This window comes from Protopterus annectens, chromosome 15.part0, assembly GCF_019279795.1.
Source record: "Protopterus annectens isolate FY-2018-M chromosome 15.part0, PAN1.0, whole genome shotgun sequence".
NCBI classification, from domain to species: domain Eukaryota; kingdom Metazoa; phylum Chordata; order Ceratodontiformes; family Protopteridae; genus Protopterus; species Protopterus annectens.
The window spans coordinates 89,265,667-89,283,475 of record NC_056749.1 but is presented as its reverse complement, the minus strand read 5'-3'; the positions used below and the strand labels follow the sequence as shown (position 1 = coordinate 89,283,475).

Genomic DNA, 17,809 nt, shown 5'->3' with positions numbered 1-17,809 from the left:
CAAGTGGCAACCCGACGAGAGTTCCCTACACATCAACATACTGGAAATGAGGGCGGTGCTTCTATCGCTACAAGCACTACACAGTTACCTTCCCCAGGGCATGATTGCCGTTCAGTCCGACAACATGTCAGTAGTCTGGTACCTGAACAAGCAGGGAGGGACCAGGTCCTACCACCTTTGCAGAGAGGCCATGAAAGTATGGGATTGGGCTATTGCAACCAACCGTTTCTTGGTAGCAACACACATTCCGGGGAGATCCAATGTGATAGCCGACAGACTGAGCAGAACTATTCTCTCCCCGCACGAGTGGTCTCTGAACAACAGAGTGGCATTCAGATCTTCAGAAGATGTGGATCCCAAACATCTAAAGTTATGGTAAGTACATAACTAAAAGTTCTATAACTGTCATTGACCAATTGGTTGATATGATCAGAAAAACTCCTAGCTGGATCTACCCATCTACACATGTGCTTAAATGAGTCTACAGTTCCAATCACTGTGTGCTGTATTAAATAGTAACCTTTCAATTTATGTCTCCCAAATGTCATGTGGATAGTTTTTGATGCATTATCAGCATATTATTCTCCTGTGCTCAAATGGTCAATTTAGTCAAGTTATTTTGCAGACATGCCTTATCTGTAACACATGTAATCAGTTTACCCAATTTCAGGTTGTCTGCATATAGACTGTAGAACAACTCAGATGAAAAAGTTAGGTCTGAAAGATACAATCTAAAGAGTTAAGGGCCTAGGGCAGAGCCCTTGACTGTAGCCAAAGATTTCACCTGTCCAGTTGCTGTATAATACTTGCCATGTCCTATTTGTAAGCCTTGCAGCTATCCATCTTATCAAGAGTACATCAATACCTAATTTTACTAATTTATTGATCAGTGTTTTGTGTGTGAACCTATCAAATGCTAAAGTTAAATCTATGTAAATTACATCACAGCATAATTTTTCATTCATAGCTGCTGCTATATTGTTATAGAACATAATGTTACAGGTGGTAAAAGATCTGTTTTCAACATATGCATGCTGATACATGGTTTCAAGTCTCAGCCTATCCAATTCTGACCGTAACGTATCCAGTATTACCTTCTCCATTATTTTTCCCCAACATGAAAGTAGACTTAAGGGTCTATATGACGCTGGGTTTGTCCTACTCCCCTTTCTCTTAAGACAGGTTTAATAAGCACATGTCTCCAATCCTGAGGACTCCTCTCATATTTATATGACCTAGTGAATAATAGATTTAATGGTACCGTTAAGTATTCGCAGGTCATTGTTACTAATTCCATCTCCTTCCTGTGCTTTGTTTGGATCCAGTTTGCAGTTCTTTTTCAGTATAATCTGATTTGATTCCATTATCTGGGGTTACCTGGATATCACTAGGACAACTACCTCTGGGAAAGTTTGGGGTAATCACCCCTTTTGTGAAGCCGAACTGTTTTGCCTAAGATTTTTGTAAATATATCTATAATCTGTTGTGTCTGAGAATAAATTTTAGAATCTGCACACAGTTTATCAATTTGTATGTCTTTACTCCTTCCACATCTTATGTATCTATAAAAAGGTTTCCTTTTATGCTCAATATCTTTATATAAATTTTCTTCAAATTTTTCTTGATCTTGTCTCACACGATGCTTAATCTGTTTCTCTATTTCAGTTTTCAAAGTTGTAGTTCAACCTCTCTTCCACTTCTTATATTTTTTGTCTCTCACCTTAATCAGATTTCTTTTTTTTTTTTTATGGAAATATATCCCCCTGACGTTGTATGCCTAGATCCTGATGTTAAACTTTTTTCTTTTAAATTTTTGCATGCAGTTTCTCTTTCAAAACTTTCCACATTCCATCTGCAGTTTTTTTTTCACTGAACACCTCACTCCAGTTAGTTTTAAATATATAATGCATCATACCTTCCCTAACTCCTCAGATCTTGTTTGCCACCATTGCATCCAGACGTGGTTTCAGAGTCTCTGGTGGGTTATTTGTGAGTTAAAACAAATTTTCCCTTTGAATTCTATTTACTGTTGTTGCTGTTATCTTTTTTATTTTCCTTCCTTTTTAGTCAGCCACAGGCGAGAGGGACTGCTGCCCTTTTCAACTTTTTCTTCATGCCATTGGCACTTTCCATTTCTCTTTTTAACGTAAAAGAAAAAAAAAGGCTTTAATAGTTAGTAAAACTTGTCTTTCTTAGATTTCAGTTTGATTTTGTTGCTTTGTGTGTGTGTGTGTGTGTGTGTGTGTGTGTGTGTGTGTGTGTGTAGGTAGGCATTTCTCCCATTTTTTTTTCTTTGCCTGTATTAAAATATGTCAGACAAACCATCTGGTTTCAAGAGATGCACTTCTTATGGGCATAAGATCCCCAGTTCGGATGCCCACAAGAAGTGTGTCTGTTGTTTAGGACTAGGCCATTTGAATGTGGATTGTACAGTCTGTGCCGCCTTTAATCCCCAGGCATTGTCGGCAGTAGAAATAAGCTTATCCTGAAGGGCCTTTTTCCAGCATCATCACCTTCTTCTGACAGTCAAACCCCTTCAAAGCATGGTAGTTCAAAGGATCTAAAAAGGCAAGCCCTTTCTGCTTTTCCAGGGGTCTCATCAGAGCCATGCAAGAAGAGCCGTAAAGTCTCAGATCCAACCCTTTTGGATCCAACTGTGACCAAGCCACAGTCTGATCGCAGAGCTTCTGTGGATCCTAAGACATTATTGGACCCAATGGCATCAGATTCAAGCAAAATTAAGGCAGTGTTGAATCCTAGGACCCCATATGATCCGATACAAACTGTGATTGTCTCTGGATCTCCTATTCCAAGCACCTCTACCTCAGATCCTAAGGCATGAGATCCAGTGGTTAGCAGCCATACTCTGGTTTACCATCTGAAACCAGTTACTCTGGGACCTCCTTCAAGATCCTTCAATCTACAACTTCATCCAGACCCGCTACCTCATCTCGGTCTTCTCGAAGTCTCACAGAAGCGTATATGGGCAGGATGAGGTGGAAGTTTTCAGGGCTCAAAGTCAGTTGGGTGTCTTTCCTTCTCCGTCCCATCTTGAATAAGTCAGTGCTTCTTCATATACCTTGCAGAATCCTCATCTGATTCGATCCTTGGTTCAGAACCCCAGTATCCCAGATACCCAAGAGAGTTTATGATGGATCCAAGGAAGCTCCCTTCCTCGACTCCAACTGTGGCCGTGACTGTCTCTGTTCCATTTATGTCAGATTAGAGCATGTCTCCATTCTGAGACATCGGCGCCGGCTTCAGGGGGATACCTTCCGCTCTAACTTTGTCAGATCTGTCACTTCCCCTTGGGGCTTCAGCCCTCTACAGCTTGGGTCTGGTTCTGTCTGGATGCCTAGGATCCGTGGATGGACCTGCTGTCTCTCCTCTGGTGACATTGGCTCAGAGGGAGGGTGAGGGAGTTTCCTTGGGACCGTCATCCTTCCAGGTTGCAGAAAGAGATTTTCTAGGATCAGAGATCCATCTCCTCACATCCAGTATCTGCCCCATCCTTCATCGCATGTGAGCACTGAGCCCATCACTCTTGCCATAGGTCAGCCTGCCCTAAGTAACCTCTAGACCACTTCCCCAAGGGAGTCCCCACTTCTTCCTATAACTCCCTGGAACAGCCAATGGAAAAAAAAGTGTAAGAGGAGGCACATAGACTCCCCCAGTGGAGTTCCTCACCGATGACACTGATTTCGATGAGGAAGAAGAGTCTCCCCCATCACCACCTGAAGACGTCTGCTTTAGAGACATCTTAGAAATCCTTGTCCTCTCAACAACCTTCTCCTGAAACGTTGGTGTTCTGGAGGCTTTTGGGATGGATCCGTCTATGTCTTGGGTGACCCCCACCCTGGAGGATGAGCTCATAGATTGTTTCCTCCCGGACTTGGAAGGACCTGGACATGGTTATGCCTATTCCTAAGCACCCCACCAGGTTTCTCAGTTCACTCTCTGACCATCTACACTGGAGCAAAGGTGTTCTAGTAGATGCCATTGTTATGTCAGCAGCCACAATAAAAGGAGATAGCCGAACAGAGCTCCATGGTTCGTCCACCAAACAAGAAGTCCAGTGCAATGGACAAGCATGGAAAGCAAGTTTATGCCTCGGCAACATTTGTGGTAAGGTCATTAAACTATTTGACACACTTCACCCAGTTGCAGAGAGACCTGGTTAAAGAGCTAACCAACTCTATTGCTGAGACCATGTTGGAGGAGGACTTGAAGATAGTTTCTGCATAGCTGGTGACTGTCTTTCCTTGCCAATTCCTCAATGAGGTTGATTTTGCGTACCGTGGAAGGCACATCACAAGCAGCCTGCGCAGGCATAGCCATCAAGAAACATGCCTGGATGCAGCTTTGTGAGTTTTTGGAACCTTTCAAGGCATTTTTACTTAATGACTCTTTTGATGGTTCCTCCTTGTTTGGGCCATCGATGAAATATGTGCTTACTCGAAGCAAAGACCTCATCTGCCATGGGGATCAAGTTTTCTACTCCTCAGAGGACCTTTTGTAGAAACCAGAGAGGAGGTAAGAAAACTTGGTTCGGGAAGTCTCAAGGACCTTTCCAAGACCCACACAGAGATACATCTCCAGAGGCAGAGGGGGAGGTTTCAATAGTAGAGGGGGGTCTGCAAAATCAGGGCTTCAGGGAACCTTTTTCCTATAAGCCCCATCAGCACTTCTGAAGCAGTGCCTCGCTGTCCATTTATGGAGGCAGTTGGGTGTCATTTATCTCTGCACTTAGATGCCTGGACAAATATAACAAACAATATCTGGGTGCTAAGCATAATATCCAGAGGTTACTACATTCCCTTTTCCCCTTCTCCTCCAAATCCCAGGAGGATACTTCTCGACGTTCAACCCAGTCAGAGGGAGTATGGAATTCAAGAAGTTCAAAACCTTTTACAAAAAAAAAGAGGTCCTAGATGAACAGATAGGATTCAAAACTTATTCACACTTCTTTTTGGTGTCAAAGAAAACAGGGGACCAATTCTGGATCTCAGCAATGTAAATGAGTATGTCAAGAAGTCAAAGTTCTGTATGGTTACGGTCCAGTCAATTCTGCCTCTTCTATGCAAGGACAATTGGATGTGCTCTGTAGATCTCAAGGACATGTACCATATCAAAATAATCAGACGCTCCAGCAGACATCTGTGCTTTCAGCTGGGAATCAATCATTACCAGTTCAGAGCACTGTTGTTTGGACTCACCACAGCCCCCCAGGTGTTTACCAAGTGTATGGCAGTTGTAGCAGCTCACATGAGGCTGAAAGGATTCCAGGTGTTTGCATATCTAGATGATTGGCTTCTTACTGCACCAACGAGGCATCAGTTACTACAAGCCAGGGATTACTTGGTTCAGATCTCTGACTCCCTAGGCATTGCTATAAACTTGACATAATCAAACGTGATTCTGGTTTAGAATCCAGAGTTCACTGGAATGCAGGTGAATGTTTTTATTCAAGTGGCATTGCGTAATATCCCTGAGATATTTTCATTTGAGATATTTTATTTATTGATATTTGAGATAAGTTCAGGACTTACTAGGTCTTCCTTCTCCTCCAGCAAGGTTGATACTCGGAGCACTGGGTCTATGTCAGCTGCTATTATACTACTTCCCTTGGTAAAAATTCTTTATGCAAGTTCTGCAATGGACCCTGGTTGTTCAGTGGTCCATTCTTTACCAAAAGCTATCTGTTCCCATCAGACTAACTTCAGCCTGCAGACGTGATCTCCAATGGTGGATGCGGTCAGATGACCTATGTCTGGGCAGACCATTTTCTCTCCCTCCTCCATTAGCCGCATTGACCACGGACAGCTTCCAGTTGGGGTGGGGGGGCATTACAGAGGAAAAATGGTCCAAGGCACGTGGTCCTCCTCCAAGACCAGGTTGCATATCAGCATCCTCAAGATGAAAGCAATCCTCCTAACATTGCAAGCATTTCAGGACATTCTCCCTGTGGAGACTATTGCAGTACATACAGACATAAGTGGTCTGATACATTAACAAGCAAAGCGGAACCCAATCCTACCTGTTAGGCAGAGAGGCCAAGAGAGTTCAGGAATGGGTGATCTCTTCAAGATGCTTTCTAACTGGAACGCACATTCTGGGGAAAACCAATGCATTAGCAGACAGGTTCAGCAAGTCCATTTTGACTCCTCATAAGTGGTCCCTCCATCAGTCAGTAGTAAACAATATTTTCAGCCATTGAGGCGAGCCTTGTTGCAATCTTTTTGCCTCTCCCCTAAACAACAAATGCAACCAGTACTTTGCTCTGATCCCCCCAGCCATGATTGGCCCTTGGATCTCCTTTATGCTTCTCCCCTCTACTTTTGATCTCAAAATTTCTACAGAAAGCCAGCATGTTGAAGAGCCCAGTAATTCTGATTACCCCCTTCTGGCCTCGTCAGGTATGGTCCCACCTCAAGTATCCCTTGTGGATACTAGATCCCATACAAGATCTTATTTTTCACTCGTCAGAACACCAGCACTCCAGACCCTCAAACTGACCGCATGGTTTCTGCACTTCCAGTAATTTTGAGTAAGTCCAGACTTGCCCCTTCAGTCTGCAACATAATTTTGGCTTCTCAAAAGGCATCCATTAAAAAAGTCTATAGCCGGAAGTGGAAGAGTTTTTTCATTTGGTTCGGAAAGGATAATGTGGACCTTTTCTCAGCCCTTATTTCAGCCATTCTTCTTTTCCTTAGGAAGGAGTCAGTGTTTCTTCTATAAAACTTAAACGAGCTGCTAATTTCCATACTGGAGACGTTTTTTTCCTCTCTTTCTACTTTCAGATTTTGTAAAGCATTCATGAAGGACATTTTTCTAATTAGACCTCAGTTAAAAGACCCTTCATCTCCTTGCGATCTTATAACTGTTCTTCAAGGCCTTACCAAATGCACTTCGAACCAGTTGACACAAAATTTCTTTCCTGGAAGACAATATTTCTGGTGGCCATTACTTCGACTAAGAGGTTATCAGAAATTCATGCCTTATCAGCCAAACCTCCTTTCATCTTCCAAAAAGATAGAGTTTCCTTGTGGACTAACCCTTCCTTTATGCCAAAAGTAGCCATGGAATCAAATGTCAGTCAATGTATTCAGTTGCTAATTTTCTTCTCCAATTTTTCTAATAATGGAGAATATATTTTGCATCTCCATGATGTGCATAGCCAATTACGTTTCTATCTTCACGGAACAAAGTGCAGAAAAGCTAATCAGCCGTTTGTTTCTTTTTTCTCAAATCATTTAGGGCAAGCAGTTTCCAAAATTACTTTGGCCAGATGGATTACTGATTTTATTCCCCAATTTTATTTCCAAAAAGGTGTGGAATTGCCATGATCGCCAAAGGCCTCCATATGGTTACATCATCTGTATTTTATTCTAGGGCCTCATATACATAGGTTCATACTAGGCTAACTGCCCTTGCAAGCCATTTTAAGCCTAGCCAGTTATCCCCTGTGAGATTCAAACCCTGTACCTTGTGCTTGTAAGGCAAACACCTTAACCATTAGGCCACCCTCCCAACCCCTCAGTTGATGAAATCTGTGCTGCAGCCACTTTGTCAAAGACTTATAATTTTGTATCGCACTACAGATTGGACATTAAATCCAGAAGCAGGGCTACTTTTGGCTCGACAGTGCTTCAGCATATCCTTCCTCGAGGGCCACCCAAGATCTATGTAGCTGTGGGGACTCTGACCCATCAGTGAGGAAGAAAGAAAAGGACGGCATCCGATACAGATGTTATGTACTTAACTTGGCATCTGTGTTGTCCATTTTCATTCTTTCTCACGTACCTCCCAACCATCACCCACACAGCCTTACTTCTTCGAGAAGTCACCTAGAAGTTATTGGAACCCATAGATTCCATTTTTGGGCCCCAAACCTCTTTTTCTTATTCTGTCCTGTTCCTTTATTCTCTGGGTTTTAGGGTAGCAAACTCGATTTGAGAAGTTAGGGAAGGTATGGTGCATTATGGGAAGAGGGAGAAACCGCGACTTGGATCCAGAAGTCTAGGAAATGTGGCCGAGTCATATCCAGTGTTGGATCCAAGACCCATTAGTGAGGAAGAATGAAAATGGGTAACACAGATGGCCGTTTATTTATTTTCCATTTGTTAACTGGGTTGGTCTGGCTGGGCAGGTGCACTTTTTCAGCAGAGACCCGAGGAGAAAAGCTCCATTACAGCAAAGAATTTTTACAATCAATAATGCATTTAAACATACAATCATGAGGAGATGCATAAAACAAAAAAAGAGATTAATTTTTTTTTTTTACAATGTATAAAGAGGAGAAAAATTAAGCATAGAAATATACTATTGTGTGACTTACAAGCACAGGATAAACAATGAAAATCATACAGTGGATATGAAATTACTAACTTATGCATAAATGTAGTGAGGCATAGGTTTACCTTTGAATGAGTCAATTGCATATATGCGAATGGTTGTTTCCGCGAACTGTAATGCCGAAATGCGGACAACATTGAAGGATCAAATGTCGAAAATGGTTTGCTGGAAAACCATTTCCGACATTTGATCCATGTGTTTGAATGGGAAAAAAGCATTCGCTTATTTGCCATTCAAACACATGGTGAATCGGCATTGTGTTTTTTTGCAGCCGTACTTAATGTTTTGCAAGTCTCACTTACGGCTTTCAATGAAATAAAGGTAAACCGAGCATACAGGTGTCATGTCAGAAAGAGAGATCCAGGGACAAAGCGAAAGAAGAGGAGGGGGTATAGAATGAAAGAGGAGGGAGAGAGAGGAGGTAGAAGTATAGAATGAAGATTAGAGTATAGTGGAAGGGAAAGGTCAAAGAGCAGGAGAGTCTAGAATACAGATTGGAAATGGGTATCAGTGAGAAATAGTGGCAGAAAGGGGGGGCAGAGTAGTCACGGTTAAAGAAAGGAGGGGGGCAGAGTAGGGAAGGTTCAAGTAGGGTCTTTACAGGGGCAGTTCCAGGAGTTAAGCGGATATTCCTTTATAGTGAGTTTGAAGTTAGCTGAGTTTTAGATAGTTCTGATATGGAGAGAAAGTTGCCAAGTTATGTTAAATACATAACTTCTGTGAACTTTGAATGGGTTTGTTTTAATGGATTAGTGCTCAACTTTTTAAGTGTCCTGGCAGGAGAAAATGCCTACTCTCACTGCAGTGCCTTGCAGTATATACTCTGTTAATTAACTCTAGCTGTTGTATACTACCTTTCCTTTTAAGTGATTTTAATGATTTAGTAACTCTCAACAATAATACAGTATTGAGTTGAATATTATATTTATTATATTATAGATTTATTGTATGGAATTTTTTGAGGAGCTTTTCTTCCTGAACCATCACTTAAAAATTGGTCGTAACCAATTAGGTCAGAATTTCCTAGTTAAAACATTAAATAAATTTGTGTCTAAATAAGGTAATGGCTGGCATTGGCAAATGTTAACATCTGTGGAGCACCGAGCAGTCTGCTGACCTTTGGTCTTGCACAGAATTAGTACTATGGGTAAAGCGTCATTTGATTTTGTTTCTTTTGTCAGCTTTTACATAACTACATGATATTGACAACTGTGAGTACAAGCATAATGATGCTAAGGGCAATGTTATGCCTTGATTCTGCATATATTTCTGTCAGCAGGTACTTTGGAGTGTTTTAAGTGCATGGCTGTCTGGCTGTTTTTGGGTTTGCCCCTTTTACAGACAAGTGCGCAACCTTTTAGAGTGCAGTTTGTATAGCGACTCTTGGCAGGAAATACATACATTCATTTATGTGTCTGTTGGATTTGCACTCATTTGTTTTTCCTTTTTCTGGGACCACCTCTCAGTCACCATTTCAGGCTGGCGGTGGGACCTGGACTAAGTTGGAGGTACTGACACTGACTACTTATCACCCATATTACTGTTTGGTGGAGGTCCATGTGGCACTCCCCCCCACTGAAAAGATGACTGTTGAACACAGGCCGCTTAGTTTTTCTCAAGTGCAACAAATGGTAGAAGACAGAAAGATGTACAATAACGATGTGCATGTTTTTTTTCCATTGGACAATACCTAGCTGTTTTAATCCTGTAAAACTCATTTTCTGGTTTAGGCAGTGGCATTTCTTGAAATTTGGGCAGAAATGCTTAAGTGAGGTTTTCTCTTGTAAATTTCAAACGACCTGCATCCATCAGGGTCCCACTTCACGTACCACCTACCAAGTCTGCCTAAATGCTTGTTGGTTGAAGGGTTGATGGATGGATACGGCTTAGCAGGCCATCAAGAGTCCAACCCCAGCAGGCATACACACGCAGACATACGCATGTATTTCTCAGATGCAGGCATTTCCATATATGGTCATTAATTAGCAGCAGAATGCAAAGGGAAAAATGAACAACTGATCCCTCGTTTTGTGAAGTTTACACAAATAAGTCCATTAAAAGTTGCACCTGCCAGGTAAGTATATCCAACCCTGAAAACCTTCAGTGGCAGGAAAATGTAATTTACTACTATGTACCTCTGTTTGAGTGGACAGTAGCCTTCCTTTACAATGTTTTCCAGTTCTTGCTGCCCACTGGCAGCCATCTTCTCCTTTAGAGCAAGTCACCTGTGTATGATAGTGCGAGCACAAGTCACCTATGTGTGGTATAGTGTGTGGCTTAAAGACTGATATGCCTGCTTCTTCCCCTTATGCCTTGGAATTTGAGCCAAGTGAACGTGAGAAGAAATCATTTTTGTAAAGAGAGATGCCATTTCAGATGCTTCTCACCTGCTATATTTTTCATTCTCCACAACTTCAGTACTACCATTTTGTACTACCTTTTCAACTAATGTGAAATGAAAGAAAGTGTTGACAGATTGCTTTTTATTATTTCCTTGTTATTGTTGAGAATGTTGCAATGGTTCACCCATTTGTTTTTTTTTTTTTTTTTACTCTTTTTGTGTTCTAGGAGGATTTGTTCCAGACCCCAGGAATGCAGGAGGAATTACAACGTATTATTGAATGCCTAGATACTAGCATCCCAGAAGTAATACGTATCCTTTTCATCTAAGCTGCACAGAAAAGAGCTTGCACTTAAATCTCGGTGTACTGCAAATAACGTATATGACTTTCTATAATTTTTTTCAGCAGCCATCAACAGTTCAAATAAAATGTTTGCAAGCTTTGTTAAACTGCATCAAATTTAATTTTACAGTATGAATGTCACAGCTTATGTATTGTTATGTAGAGATGTACTAGATATCGTTTCAATGTATTCTTCCCATTACAGTTAGCTGCAGTGACAGGGTATGTAATAGTGCCAACAAGTATGTCACTTAAATGTCACCAATTTTATCCAATTAATATTTGTCTCTTCTGGAAAATTCCATACAGCAGAAACAATTTTAGAAGAATTTAAAATACTGGCATTCAGGACTAAAGAAAAAGAATGTAAAAACCTAACCAAAAACAAGAGATGTGAAGTTATTCAGTCTCGCCTTTATTCTTACTGATTGGGTTCGGAGCCGATCATCTGCTCCGAGTCGGCCAATTTGCAAAGCTCGAGGTCTCTAACAGCTCGAAGCCGAAACCCTATCCCACAATGCACCTCTACCTTCCCCAGATCTAGTTTACCACTGCAACAGATTGTGCATTTTCTACAGCTTAGGCCGTATTTGTGAGATAAGTGTATTCTTTTTTGGAGTTCTTGCTAGTTTTCTTTCTTGTTTAGAATTCAAAAGTATTCAGCCATGATAGACTATCCTTTCTTTGTTTTTTTGTACTAAGTAGTTAAAGAAAAAGAAAGAATTTTGTGTTCTCGTTTTGGCGTTAGGCCCTGTTAGTTTCTTTAGGTTTCTCCCTATCCCGTACAGCCGAGTTAGGCTTTCTTTAGTTGTTATAACTGTAGCCGGTTAGGCTTAATTTTGTTTTTTGCAGCTACAGCTGAGTTAGGCTTTCCTTAGTCATTATATCTGCAGCCGGTTACGCTTAATTTTGTTTTTTGCTGCTAAGTTTTAAAAGTCGAGTGCAGACTTTGTTGTTTAGTGTTGAACCTTAGAGTTCTGATTGGATTGTTGCTGGGATTGCTTTATCTTACAGTGATTTAACTACAAGGTCTACCATGTCTGAAAAAGCTAAGTCAGGGTTTAAAAAGTGCCCTAAATGCAATAAAAAAATGTCTGTCACAGATGGCCACACCACCTGTGTTTACTGTTTGGGAGAGGTTCATCTCCAAGAGGTTTGTTCCATTTGCCATGGTTTCAGTGCCAGGGTTTTGGCAGAGAGGAAAAGAAAGTTGGTTGAACGTGGTCTGATTAAGTCCGCATTTCAGTCAGACCTGGATACTGCTCCAGGAAAACCAAAACCATCATCTTCTGCATCTTCGTCTGCAAGTTTGGATCCGAAGGGCTCTTTGGTTCCGAAGGTTTCCAAGAAGGTTCCTGTATCGGTTCCACAGTCATCGGAGCTGCCTGTGCAGGTAGTTGGTAGGAGCTGGTCCCCAGTCTTGGAACCGATATCTCCCACCTTAAGATCTCCGATTCTGGGCTCACAGGCTCCTTCTGTAGCTTCCTCTCAAGCTTCCAGACTCGGATGTGGATCGTGTGGCATGGAGACTGTTATGGGATCCAGCTCTGGCTAAAATTTTGTCTGCTTTGACTCTAGCAGTTTCGAAACCGACAGTCATCTCCTGTAATTTCTACTCCTCCTCTGATTCGAATCGAGACATCGGACCAGAGGGAGACATTCAGTCGTTTGTGGAACCGTTGGTTTCGACACTCGCTTCGGACCTGTCGGCACCGACAACCCTGATGTCTTCTGATCCGGCGGACTCTGGGAGCTGACACTCTCCCATCGGCACCAGGGAGGGGAGTCGAACCGATGAGTCTGTTCCGACTCTTCCCCTTGGGGCCTCGGCTCGGTTGAGCTCTGCTCCCACCTTTGGCTCGGAGCCACCAGTTTTGGTGCAGGAGGAGTTATCGGTGTCTTCGGACCCAGGTGCTTCCTCACACCAGAGCCATGGTGCCTTTGATGCCATTTGGAGGGTTTTGTACCCCCGGACAGTTACAACCTCTGATATGGCCACCTCCTCCCGGAAAGCGTCAGAATCTTCTTTGTTTCTTTGTCACTGCAGACCCACCATAAGCTTAGGGACCCGGAGCCTCAGGAAACCCCATTGGGGGAACCCTGCTCTTCCGAGACCTCCACAGAACCTTTTTATCCAAACCAATTCCTGTTGATGCCATGGTGGTTGCTGCAGCCACTAAGAAAGAGATGTCTGAGACCTCTACGTCTGTCCATTCTCCTAATAGGGATTCTAGGATTATGGACAGACTTGGCAAGTGCATGTTCAGTTCTACGACCTTTGCTCTTTGAACTATCTAACCCACTTCATAAGGCCTCAAAGAGATCTCCTGAAAGAGCTAGGAGATGCTCTCCACAGTGCAGTAGCCAATACAGTGGCAGACAAGCTGACGTCTCTTGCTACACTCAACTCTATCATTAACTCTTCCATGCGCTTCGTATCATATGCAGCTGATGGGAAGAGTAGGGCAGCAGGTACAGGAATAGCTCTTTGGAGGCATTCCTGGATGCGCTTATGTTCTTTCGCGGAACCTTTCAAATCGTCCTTTGTGAATGCCCCATTTGATGGTTCTTCCCTTTTCGGACCAAAAGTAAAAGAGACCCTCACCAGATGTGAGCAAGATGGAAATACTCTATCTGCCATAGGAGTCAGTTTTTCCACCCCTACTAGACGTTATCCTAAAGGTCAACGGGGAGGAAAAATGTGGTTCCGCAAAGCCCAAGGAGCCTTTCCTAACTCACAAGGTGAAGCTCCTCCAGGGGCAGAGGAGAAGGGGGGGCAGTGATGGAAGATGACACCCACACGACAGAGGGGGTCTGCAGAACCAGGATGACAGGGATCAGTTCCTTGGGAAGCCCTACCAGCTCTCCTGAAAGGAGACCCAACTGTCCTGCTCTGGAGGCAGTTGGGGGACGTTTATCTTTGTACCTAGGCACCTGGCTCAAAATTCCAAATGACAGATGGATACAAAATGTCATATCCAGAGGCTATTTCATCCCCTTTCATACGCACCCCAAACCAACAAAAGGAATCCTGGACGTTCCACCCAGTCTATGGGATGTAGCAACAGTAGAGGTTCAAAAACTATTAGAAAAAAGTCATCCAACCAGTCCCGGCAGACCAGCAAGGATCCGGAACTTACTCAAGATTCTTTTTAGTGCCAAAGAAAAAGGGGACTGGAGACCAATTTTGGACCTCAGCAGACTCAACAAGTATGTAGAAAAGACAAAGTTCTGGATGTTCATGCTTCAGTCTATACTTCCGTTTCTAGGGAAAGACAATTGGATGTGCTCAATAGATTTTCAGGATGCATACTACCATATCAAAATGGCCAGGCCATCCAGGGATCACCTGCGATTCAGGCTGGGTGCCAGTCATTTCCAGTTTTGGGCCCTGCCCTTTGGTCTCACTACATCTCCCAGAGTGTTCACCAAATATATGGCAGTGGTCATGGCAGTGGTCATGGCTCATTTGGGACATTAAGGAATCTGTGTGTTTCCATATTTGGATGACTGGCGCCTCACTGCACCCACCAAGCATCAGCTTATTCGGGTGAGGGGCACTGCCTTATATCTTTGTTTTCAACTGGGCATCACAATAAATTCAGAAAAGTCTGCTTTATTGCCGTTGCAGCATGTATTATTTATAGGATCAGACTTAGACACAGTCAACATGTCCTTAAAAAAGAGGGCTTACCCTAAGACATCAAATTGTAGATCTCCTTTCAAAACACAAAGCACCAGCATCGCAGATTCTCAGGCTGCTGGGTACCATGGCAGCAGCTATCATTGCAATACCCCTGGCGAGATCTCACATGCGCATTCTTCAGTGGCTGCTGTTCACACAATGGACTTTTCAGGACTTACCAATGAATCACCCAGTTCTGATAACCAACTCTTGCAAGGAGGATCTCCTGTGGTGGCTAACGTGCGAATCTGTGACCATGGGATGTCCCTTTGTCCTTCCGGTTCCAGTTGCAATGGTGACCACAGATTGGGTGGGGGGCATTATCAGGGATGGACAGCCCAAGGCAGGTACACAAGGCTCAATTGCATATAAACGTCCTAGAGATGAGAGTGGTTCTCTTAGCATTGCAGTTCTTTCAAGACTCTCTTCCTCTGGGCACAATTTCAATCCATTCAGACAACATGTCCTTAGTCTGGTATGTAAACAAACAGCGTGGAACTAAATGTTATCCCCTATGTTGAGAGGCTGTAAGAGTATGGAAATGGGCAGAGTCCACCCAGCACTTTCTGATAGCAATGCACATCCCGGGGAAATCCAACGTGATAGCGGACAAACTCAGCAGGGCAATTCTGTTGCCTCGTGAGTGGTCCCTCAAGAACGAAGTAGCAGAAATGATTTTCTGCAGATGGGGCCAGCCTTGATGCAACCTCTTTGTGACTCACACAAACACCAAATGGAGCAACTACTTTGCCGAGGGCACGCTCATACACGATTGGCCCCCAGGACTCCTTTACGCCTTCCCTCCCTTTCCCCTGATTCCCAAAGTTTTGCAGAAAGCCAGTTTTCTGGGCAGGACACTTATCTTAATAGCCCCATATTGGCCTAGTCAAATCTGGTTCCCCTTTCTGAAGCCTCATCTAGTAGAAGAACCTTGGATCCTGGACCCAGTGCTGGATCTTCTGACCCACTTGTCAGGAGCTCTTCACCCTTCACTTCAGTCCATCAAACTGACAGCTTGGCTGCTCCAATTCCCAAAATAGCCAGGTTCCAAAATTTATCCAGAAGAACCTCAACATATTCCTTTGTCCTCACATAGGTCTTCAACCAGGAAACTATACCTCAGTAAGTGGAAAAGGTTTTCAATCTGTGCTCAGCTGAATAACATTGACCCTTTTCTAGCCTCCATATCGGATGTCTTAGAGTTTTTGACCAAACTGTTCAACGAAGGAGCTGCAGCAGCAACCATTCAGGTACAACTGGCTGCTGTATCTAATTTCCATATAGGTGAATCAAGAAACGGTATTATGTCCCACAAGATGGCAAAGGCCTTTTTGAAGGGTATGATGCATCTAAAACCAATTAGATCACCTACCTCTCCATGATCCAAGATTATTCTCCCTCCCTTTGAACCTGCTTCTTCCTGTGAGCTGAAATACCTTTCTTGGAAGACCATTTTCTTGGTGGCCATTACATCTGCACGCAGAAGTTTGGAGTTGCAAGCCCTTTCAGTTTGGCACCCATATTTGATATTCCACAAAGATAGGGTTTCCCTCAGGACGAACCCTTCGTTCTTACCCAAAATTTGTTCAGAATACACCCTTAATCAGGCAACTGAATTACCTGTTTTCTTTTCCAGTCACACTAATCAATTGAAATATATGATTCACAAGCTTGACCTCCGTAGACAACTTAGTTTCTGTTTAGACAGGACAAAAGACCATAGAAGAGCTGATCAGATGTTTGTCTCCTTCTCAGATTCCAAGAAAGGTGCAGCGGTATCTAAATCTACCTTATCTAAATGGCTCTCTGATTGTATATCCTTTATATACCCACGAGGCAGGCATTTCTTTAGAGAACAAAGTCAAAGCTCATTCAACCAGAGCTGCTTCTACTTCCATAGCCTTTTTGGTCAGACTACCCATTGATTCTATTTGTGCAGCTGCCACATGGTCAAGGCCACATACTTTCATATCTCACTACAAAGTAGACAAGGCCTCTAGGGACAGGGCTTTAATTGGTTCTGCTGTCCTTAGACAGGTACTCCCGTGAGCCACCCAAGTTTGTGGTTCTAGGGACGCTACCCATCAGTAAAAATGAAGGCAAGATTGAACAACCTCATACAAAGAAATTATGTACTTACCATAACATTCCATGTAAGTTGTTCTTCTCGCCTTCATTTTTACGACCCCCCACCTACCCCCATCCAGTGTATGGAAGTTTGAGACAGGCTCTACATTGGTTTTGGTTCTTCTGAGGAGTTTCCTCTCACTAGTTGTCTTTATGATTTCCTTCAAAATCTGATTTAGATGTACCACTAGTTGGCAGCAAACAAGATCTGGAGTAGGTAGAGGTGCATTCTGGGATAGGGTTTTGGCCTCAAGCTGTTAGAGACCTCAAGCTATGCAAATTGGTCGACACGGAGCCGAGGATCGGCTCCAAACCCCATCAGTAAAAGTGAAGGCGAAAAGAACAACTCACATAGAACGTTATGGTAAGTACATAACTTCTTTTTTTCACATTGCTAGATTGTCTCCATGTGTTGTATCATAGGTCACATTTTGAGTATTGCAACTGTTCCATTTTGACTTGGTTATGCTATCCTCTGTTGTTGGAAATGTAGTTTTGTTCAAGCTTTCAAAGTTCCTATATTCATTTTTTTTGTTTTTGTCTCTATGTAAATAAAGGATTTGCTAGTAGTGTTATATATTTTGAAAAATTGTAAAGTATTTTGAACTGTAGACTTTTGGTAAAGGTGTTTATGGGCTTAAGAAGGAAACAAAATGAGGCCACCGTACTTTGAAGTAGGCATGTGTTTGACATCTGGAGCAACAGTAGTGTACTTAATGCAGTTTTGCAGAGAAGGCTATAAGATAGGATTATAGTTCACTGCCAGTTACTAAAGTTGAAACGTCAAACTAGTAATGTAGCTGGCCTTCTGGAATGTTAGGGAACATGTCTTTTTTTTAAATGTTAAGAGTGGTGTTGAAATTGACGTAATACATTAGCATTCTTAAGTTCATTCTATGGTAATGGGCAGATCTGACCTTGGAGGCCTGCAGTGTTGGTATTTCCTCCTCATTGGTCA

At 42.7% G+C, this 17,809-nt stretch overlaps 1 protein-coding gene across 1 annotated transcript in view; it reads left to right on the top strand.

The window, feature by feature from the left end:
- Positions 1-17,809, top strand: part of OCRL (OCRL inositol polyphosphate-5-phosphatase) — a 2,544,778-nt gene that overhangs the window by 1,946,450 nt on the left and 580,519 nt on the right. Inside the window, exon 21 of the mRNA XM_044057236.1 lies at positions 10,924-11,008. Within this exon, the coding sequence (XP_043913171.1) occupies positions 10,924-11,008 (85 nt within the window). The remainder of the gene's footprint in view (positions 1-10,923; positions 11,009-17,809) is intronic.